The 9,273-nt window shown below is 33.0% G+C and overlaps 1 protein-coding gene across 3 annotated transcripts; it reads left to right on the forward strand.

Moving 5' to 3' along the window:
• Positions 1 to 3,763: 3,763 nt before the first annotated feature.
• LOC145061376 (WW domain-containing protein) lies at positions 3,764 to 8,675 on the forward strand. Of its 3 annotated transcripts, XM_079008820.1 has the most exons (9): positions 3,764 to 4,077; positions 4,448 to 4,540; positions 5,027 to 5,151; positions 5,229 to 6,672; positions 6,761 to 6,840; positions 7,688 to 7,789; positions 7,876 to 7,949; positions 8,028 to 8,163; positions 8,382 to 8,675. In XM_079008820.1, the coding sequence occupies exons 1-9, from the start codon at positions 3,993 to 3,995 to the stop codon at positions 8,463 to 8,465; spliced, it is 2,223 nt and encodes a 740-aa protein (XP_078864946.1). In that variant the 5' UTR covers positions 3,764 to 3,992; the 3' UTR covers positions 8,466 to 8,675. The 3 variants fall into 3 exon arrangements, with proteins under 3 accessions (XP_078864946.1, XP_078864947.1, XP_078864948.1); XM_079008821.1 differs by lacking the exon at positions 3,764 to 4,077 and having other exon boundaries at positions 4,482 to 4,773; XM_079008822.1 differs by lacking the exons at positions 3,764 to 4,077; positions 4,448 to 4,540 and adding an exon at positions 4,635 to 4,926.
• Positions 8,676 to 9,273: the final 598 nt, after the last annotated feature.

Raw genomic sequence — 9,273 nt, forward strand, 5'->3', positions numbered from 1 at the left:
GCTCTTCTTCACCAAAGAAAACTTCCTCTCTTGTTGCTCCACTTCCACGCCACTCCTGACGAACATCCACCGCCGACGACTACTATTCAGTTGTCGATGACTGCTGCCCCATTGCCTCATTTTAGTTTGTTCCATTTTCTCGTTGTTAAATTTAGATCATATTGTGATTGTTACTGAAATTGGTTAAGTCTTTTATGAAATCAACACATTTTTAGTAAAATCGATTCACACTCTACTGGAATTGGTTCTCTTCTTTCCGTATACATCACAAGAACCATGTTTTCATATTATAGTTCCATAGATGTAGCTAGTATTTTGGTTCAAATTATGGCCGAATTCAAATAAAGTTTATTCCTTTACACATTGTTCGTTTTAATTTCTTCTTAGGGGTCGTTTGATAGTTTCTGATTGAGAAAGTCCTGACTAGAAAAAGCATGAGTAATAAATTCTGACCGAGTAAGCAACCATGCTGTTTGATTGTACATCTGACTGAATATGCTGACTGATACAAAATGACCATTTTACCTTTATGCTCTAAATAATAATAATAATAATAATAATAATAATAATAATAATAATAATAATAATAATAATAATAATAGTAGTATTACACCTTTTGTTTCTTTTTCTTCTTATTTCCTAATTGATATCCAAAAAACGTGTACACACATATTGCTTCTTCTTTTCTTTCTCTTTCTTTCTCTTTTTCTTCCTCCTTGCCCAGTTGCCCTCAAAGAGTCAAAGAGGCAACAGAGAAGCCATACCCAAACATGAAACACCAATTTCCTTGGTGGTGGTTGTTTTCTTTTTCCGGCGACATCAAAGAAGCAATAGCCTCTTGCCCCTCAATTTCCGGCGAGATGAAAGAGGCAGTAGCCTCTTCGTGTTTTGTCGGGTTAGGAAAGAAGAAGCAAGAGGAGCTGCTGGAGCAACCCCCTTCGACCGATCTGCCATCACCGGTCCTAATCTGCTCCGCCCTTCTTTCCCCTTTGGCCCTTTCGTGTTTCTTTTTGCTAATTCTCCACCGGACCACCTCGTTTGCTGCCTTTGTTCGTGTTTCTTTTTTCCATTTCCAGGGATTAAATTGATGGCCATGAGAAAGGAGGATGTGAGGGTGGTGTTGGTTCAATGGCAACGGTGGAATTAATTTCGCACTTTTAGAGTCATCAATTTTTTTTTTTTGTGATGAGCGAGTCAGACATTGTGATGAGCGAGTCAGACATTGTTGACCCAATCAGATACAAAACTGAGGCATATCAAACACATAGAGCTGACCGAGTCAGACTTTTTGTCTGACCTGACTCAGTTAGATCCAAATCAAACAGGGTCTTAATTTGCATATCTTTTTAGCGGATAAAGTATTAGGTTTAAAATATGATTTCATGTCAGACATATTTGTGATTAGATTTTTTTTGAAAGAGGTATTCGTGATTAGATTGTTTGGTGGTAGGTTGTTAATATCATAAAATAACAAAAAGATATGCTTCAATCTTAGAGGGTGTTTGGCTTAGCTTTTTAAGGGCCAAAAGTCCTTTTTGGAAAAGTTGCAAAAAGTCAGGATTTCCTAACTTTTCCAAAAAGTTGATTTTCCTTCTATCAAAAATCCAAAAGTAGGTTTTAAAATTGTTTTGCCAAACATCTTTTGGCTTCTATCTTTTTCTAAAAGATCTTTTGGCTTCTCAAAAGCTAAGCCAAACACCCCCTTAATGTTGGATACATACTCCCTCCTTAATATAAAACATGGAGTACTCTATAGCAAATTGAAGGTAAATTTGTTATTCGCATTCACTTTGACGAACAAACATCAGTCCTTAATGCAAATGAAGAAGTTAGCAAATTAGACAATCAATAATATAGAATTATTTACTAAGCAATCATTTATTGCATTGCTAATTAGTTGAGTGAAAATGAAATGATATCTTTGTTTTATTCTTTTATGTGTTACATCGTAACACATGTGCATGTTTTCTTTCAATAACTTTGTTTCATTTTTTTTTTTCTTTTGATTGTCTCCTAAATTTTATCAATTTGTGATATGCTGTTTTGCAAGAAAGAAGACATTTTTTGGTGACAAATGCTTAGATTGTTTCTTTTTCTTTGTTATGGATAATAAATGTGATGAGGTTTTTGTTTATGTAGTTAAAAGACCTTATGTCTACTGTGTGTAATATTTTTGGCAAGTTATATGTTGTATTAGAAAATAAAAAATAAAATATAATTTTCTGTTTGTTCTAAGTTCCAATTGTTTGGTTATGATGTCATAAAGTGGAACATTGACATTTATTTTCAATATTTTCTATGTTTTTTTTCAGGACAATGATTAATGTGAGCTTTTAGATAAAAAGCCATGTTCCTACACAATAATTTTTCTCTATATATAATAATTTTTTTCATTCGGGGTCTTACCTTGAGGGTAGACAATGGATCCGCCATTCAACATGATGCAACATTTTGAAAGCAAATTCCATCAAATAAAAAGAGTTTATATTACTGGCATCGTTTGACACCCTTACTTTTAACAAGGGACCTTGGATCATGATTTTCTTGGCAAACATTTGGATGATGACGTGTCCTCTGCAACCACTTGAATAAGCTTGTTCAACAATGTGTGCTCCTTATTTCGGAAAGACGAGTGACCTTTTGTAAAGGACATCTCCCAAGATCACAAATCGCCGGGAAAGTTCCCTTCGGGCTCTCATCTGACAACAAGTGGATTACACTTTATAAAATTATACAATATAACATTTTAAAGCACAATTTGTTATGTATTTAAAAAAACTATTGTGTATAAAATATACAAAAAATATAAATAATCAAATAAATCTAAATAGATATAAATAATTACTCAAATTAATACGAAATTAAGTTATGCAAAATATGCGATGATTGTTTTCAGAAAAAAATATTAGTTTTGTTGGATGAACTATATTTAAATGTTGTAAAAATTAGAATTATTTAAATTTAAGAAAGAAATCAAAATATGCAATGATTGCTTTCAGAAAAAAAAATATTAGTTTTGCTAGATGAATTATATTTAGATGTCGTAAAAATTAGAATTATTTGAATTTAAGAAAGAAATCAAAATATGCGATGATTGTTTTCAGAAAAAAAAAAACATTAGTTTCGCTGGATGAATTATATTTAGATGTGGTAAAAATTAGAATTATTTAAATTTAAGAAAGAAATTTATTTCTATTATTTTAATGGTGCACTTTAAAAACAATATTCTCCTTGCCATTTTATGTCCATTTTTTAGCATGTCTTTTTGATACGTGACATTTTCTAGGATTTCTATAATTTTCTTATTTTGGTAACAAATCAACTTCAATTCAAAATTTAAAAATATAAAATCATATACTAATAACATTTTTGAAATTATGATAAAGTATTATATTTATTTTACTTAACAAATTCATTCATAATTGCTTACAAACGACTATGCACTAATATTCTTTTTTTGACATTTGTTATTATTTTTATCTAGTATATTTATTTTAATCATACCAACCGTGATTTCTACGGATACGGGTTGTAACCTGGTATATATTAATTAAATTATTCTTAAACTATTTCACCTACGATCGAACTTAAACTAGAAACCCTTTTGGTTCTCCTTGCCATTTAGGTCCCCTCTTCTTTTAAGATATCGGTAAATATAATCGGTAGATTATATATATTTATTTAACCTCTTACAATAGCAATAATACAAGCCGATTTACACTATTTTATGGGCCAAATGACGTTAAGACCAATATCTCTTTGGGTCTTAGGGCTTCGATAGCCCATAGACACTCAAATAAAAGCCCAAAAGAGAAATCTTTATAGTGTATGTGGACTATAAATATAAGCCAACGCAAAGAACAGAGAGTATCGTCTTATGCACTTGATAAAGTATCCGATCTCCTCTGCGAACAAACTAGCCCTAGGTTAAAATTGGACAACGAGATTTCATCAAATTCAGAAAGTTTGTCAGTGGAACTTTTTAATTCTTCATGGGAAAGAGAAAGGAGCGTAGACTGGCGGCGAAGACTGCAGTTAATAGAAGAGTAAAACTCGATCTTATGGCGGAACCCTCTGGTAATCGTGTCGTATGCTCCTTCTACCTGTTTGATTATTTCAATTTCTGTAGTTGATTATCTATATAGTTAAACGACGTAGCGTACAATTTTAGTTGATGAGATTGCGAAGACGATTAGTTAGTTTCTTATTGTTATGCTCTCAACTTGTGCGAGTCATTTGAACTGGAGCTAATCTTTGAGACCGAGTTAGTGATTTATTCGAATATATTCCGACGGTTTTAGCTCCCGCCCCAATCTTGTTTGGAAATTCAAATTTAGATTCATCAAAAATCATGAAAATTTAAGCTTAAAAGATCGATGATTTAATGCCAGGGCCTGTTTATATCAAAGTTGGCTTTAATTTTCATTGCCCTTACTGATTTTTATAGGAGATTTTGGTGATTCGTCCAACAAAGAAGACGTTGAAGGTGGCGGCAATTCAAAAAATCATGCTGGTTCACCCGATTCACCATCTTCTTCAGGTGGGTTCCATCAATTTTTCTCCACGGACTGATCTTTGTAGAGGGCGTCATTGTATTGGTTGATGTTTACTTTAAGCAAACCATGTTTGCTCTCCCAAGATATTCCTTTCAGAATGTTAGGTGGCTGTGGTATTGGGAACTCAATTGGTCATCTGAGCCTGTTCAACATTGCCATAGTGTTTCTTTGATTGAAATTCCTCACATGTTACTACGACATTTCAACAAGACTTGTGGTTCGTATGTTTCTTGCCTTTTTGTTTTTATTCTAAATTACTAACTCATTTTCAATGTTGCAGGTGGCAATTACAAAGTTCATTCGCCAAAATTAATTGCATTTTTTTCACACTTGTTTTTGTTCTTAGTTTAGGCCAATATGAGAAGTTTCTGTTAAGTATCCATTAGAAGATTAGTTGTAACTAACCACAGTTACACTCCCACATATTTTTGTTGTTCTGATGTTTGACATATTAGCATCTTTCTTTTCAGGTCAAAAGCCAGAAAATCCTCTTTTGTTGCTTGGACAATATAGCGATGAGGAATTGGAGGAAGAATCTGGTAAAGAAATCAGCCATGATACTAGAGAGAATTCACCAGCCGAGCTTGATGAACAGGTGTGTTTTGGAATGTCTAGTTTTCAATTGGTTGTGGTAAATATATTTAAGTACCAATCATGCTTTTCTTATGGCAGGTAAAGGCAGAAAGTCATGAGGGTACAGAAGTAGATAAAGATGAAAATATTACTTGTGAAAAACCTGATCAAGAGAACAAAGAGCACTCTTCTTCATTGGATGTGGAAGAAAATGGTGTTGTTGAAGATGATATAGTTTTGCCCTCACACAAAGACATGGATGAAGTGGAGCAGACAACTGTGTCATGGACATCCGACACACAAACAGAAAATATGGATTCAGGATGGAAAATGGTGTTGCATGAGGAGAGTAATTCATATTATTACTGGAACATTGCGACTGGTCAAACTTCTTGGGAAGTCCCTGTTGACCTGGTTCAAGGAAATGAACCAGCCTATGATCCTCAATCTGTTACAGAAGTTGAAGAGATGAATGTAACTTCTGATGATACACAACCGAATGATGGGCCCACAAAATCTTTGGTTTTTGAGGCCACTGACAATGACAGTTGTAGGCCAGAATTACAAGTGCAGACTGAAAACCATACAGATATCATGACCATGTCAAATGATGTGGTCGAGGGTAATTATGTCAATACAATTGATGGTGTGAATAACGGGGAAGCCCACCATACTGATTCTTTACGTCTTTTGCAACTTGGTGAAAGTTTATCGGAGAGATTAAAATCTTTGAAAGGGGAAAACAACGAGATATCAAAGCTGATGATTGAACTTGATGTAAGGCTTGCAGACATTAAGTCATTAGTACCTTACGGATCATCATTGCTTCCTTTTTGGCTTCATTCTGAAAATCATTTGAGAAAACTAGAATCCGCAATCAACAATGAGATTCAAGAACATTCTCAATCACCAAATGAGGCAGAAAAGAAGGTAGAAGAGAACATGAATGAAGCAACTGCAAGTGAAAAAGAAGAAAAGGAAAATGAAAATGCAGTTCCTCAAGCAGATACAGATGACGACATGGATGTTGAAATGGAGGTTGAAGATGAACCAGTTGTCCAAAACAGACCCCAATCTGAAGAAGAATCTGAGGTTCCACCACCACCGAATGACGAATGGGTCCCGCCTCCACCACCGGACGATGAACCGTTACCTCCACCACCGCCAGATGAACAACCTGAAGCCACATTCCCTCCACCGCAAGCTTACTCATACGGAGGAGAAGGAGAAGAATATGCACATTTTGCTTATGGGGGTCCCGCTTTTGAATACTATGGTCAACAAGTTGTTGCAAATCATGATTATTATGTAGATGCGAATGGAGCACCCCTCACAACCCTTTATTATGGCACCTCAGTAGTGGGAAACCCCCCATATCCAGGTGGCACTTCAGTAGTGGACCCTGGAGAACATGTGACATATTACACCATACAAGAAGGGTCTGTACCAATTCAGCCAGTGATTGGCAGTGAAAGTGTTGCAGCAACTTGTACTGTATCTGCTCCAACAGAATCATCATCAGTTCCTAAGGTTCAACCTAAAGGCAAGTGTAGAATCTTATTCATCTATCTAACAATATTAACATTTTCTGGTTTCTGTCTTGTTTATTAATTTTGTTTTCAACTTTACAGTTGTGCGAAATAAAAAACGAACGGTTGCTGCAGTCCCTGGTTTAAGATCCAATAAGAAGGTTTCAGGCTTGGTGGATAAGGTAAACTTTTGGTCTATATTTGTATGTCACTAAATAAATAGTAGTAACCATGTTTCTGCTTTCTTCTTACCTAAAGGCTTAAAGGGAAAGGTAGCTTTTTTTTTTTAACCAACTCATTCTTTATCTGCTACCACACACTTACTTACATTATTTTTATTTTTTGATTTCTTATGTGTTTTATAAAAAAAATATATAAGATGTTGGAAATTTAGTAACAATCAAATGTAAAATATATCATATGTTACTAGTTTTATAAATCTAGAAAAATAAAATTTCGTATCAATTACATATAAAACTTTCTTTTTTCTGTTTTTCTAATATATAAGATCCAGAAATGTTGTTGTCGTTCTTTATTAATTGTATCATACAGTTACAAACAGATATTATATTTAAGAATTTTAAGTAGTAGCAAAGAGTTTGCAGAAAACCATGTATATGTTGTTTTCATTAAAAAAGCATAATTATATTTATTACATTATCCTTATTTAAAGAATTTTTAGTTTATTTGATTACTGGTTAAAGTCTTTTATAAAAATTGAGGTTGCTTGGTGGAACAAAACTGATCAAAGTTGGTTACTATTTATTGAAGCTGTTGTAAGTAAGTTATCACAAGACTTTGCAGAAAACTATTTATAGCCTAACATGCTAAAAAAAGTTGCCTTTTTACATTTTCATATAAGTGGAACTTGAGTGGTAAAATGGTTTTTTTTTTTTTAAAAAAAAAGATGTCCCTAGGTGGAACCAACGTGATATTTGATTACTATTGAATGACATTAATTCCTTTTTTTTTTTAATAATATTATGTATGTGGGAAATATAATTAATTAAGTATATGATATGGTTGCAGTGGAAAGCTGTTAAAGAGGAATTACATGAAGAAGACGAGGAAGACGAAGAACCTGAAAATGCTTTAGAAGCTTTAGAGAAGAAAAAGCAACGAGAGATTGAGGTTTGCTAATTGTTTTTTTTTTTTTTTTTTAAGTAGTATTAATATGGTGAAAATAAATTGATTATGGTTTGTTGAATGTGTTTCAGCAATGGCGTGCACAGCAGATTGCAACTGGAGAAGCCAAAGACAATGCTAACTTTCAGCCTCTTGGTGGTGACTGGTAAGCTAGATAATAATTAACCTGTTTTCATTTGACAATTCTATTTCTTTTGTTATAATTTTTCTTTTTTTGTTTTAGGCGAGAGAGAGTTAGAAGGAAGAGAGCTAAAAAGTCGATGGAAGCTGAAGATAAGGAAGCCAAGGGCACTGTTGATACAACAAACCAAAAACCTGATCTTGTTCAACTTACAAAACAACTTCCATCCCCTTGGCAGGTGCTAAATCTTCCTATTCTTTATATATATATATATGTATATGTTGGTCAAACAGTTTCTAATCATATGTTAGTTAAAGTTTGGTTGTGATGATGATATTTAGTATATTAATATAACTGTTTATGAAATTAAAATACAAAAAAACTTAAGAAGAAGAAGTTATTATTATACTGTGTGGTTTTGACTGTTGATTGTGTTTATGGCAATGGCAATGGCAGGCATATTGGGATGAAGCATCGAAGCAAGTTTATTATGGGAACTCAAAAACATCAGAGACTTCATGGACCAAACCTCAACCCTAATTCCTAAACTTACTTAATTATTCATTTTTCATTTTTCACGCAGCAGCTAACAATACTATTATGCACTGCACTTTGTCTTTCTATTTGTTTACTTGGAAAGCTGATTTGTAAATTTTGTATTTTTTTTTCCAAGTTTGACTGCTGGAGGGATTTTCTCTTTTTGCCCCTTCTTGCCCTGGAAAAGCAGCTAGGTGGTTGGTTTGGTTGACATTGCGTTTTCTATTTCCCTTTCCTTTTACTTAGTTTTATGATTTATGTGATGAATGATCTCATACTAATATTATTACAAGACAAAAAGAAAAGGGTAATAAGCTTTTTTCTTGTTTGTTTATTTCAACTTGGAAAAATATACAGAACTTGAAATAATGTTTATTTTCATGTCTTATGGCTTTGTCATTGAGAGGAAGAACAGTTTAATTTAATTTTTGTGTCATCTTAGTTAACTCATTTTTTTCTTAGTCTCACTTCAAAGTTGAAAAAAAAGATGTTTATCATTATTTGTTATCATAACTCGGTGTTAATTACCGACCATTTAATAATGGGTGGATTCAAATTTAAAAAAAGAAAAATACTCGTGATATTAGGCAATAGATGGGTTCCAAATAGAATCAAAGAAGTCAATTTTGAACCTCAATTTATTGTATAGTGAAGCAATATATAAGTGGTAACATACAGTTTTTTACTATCAATAAAAAAATGAGAATGCTGCAACTTTAAAATGGTAGGTAAATCTTCGGTGTTCCAAATATTCAATTTATTTATTGCATATATATATATATATATATATATATATATATATATATATATA

Source organism: Lactuca serriola, chromosome 7 (assembly GCF_051521515.1).
Source record: "Lactuca serriola cultivar US96UC23 chromosome 7, Lser_US96UC23_V15, whole genome shotgun sequence".
NCBI classification, from domain to species: domain Eukaryota; kingdom Viridiplantae; phylum Streptophyta; class Magnoliopsida; order Asterales; family Asteraceae; genus Lactuca; species Lactuca serriola.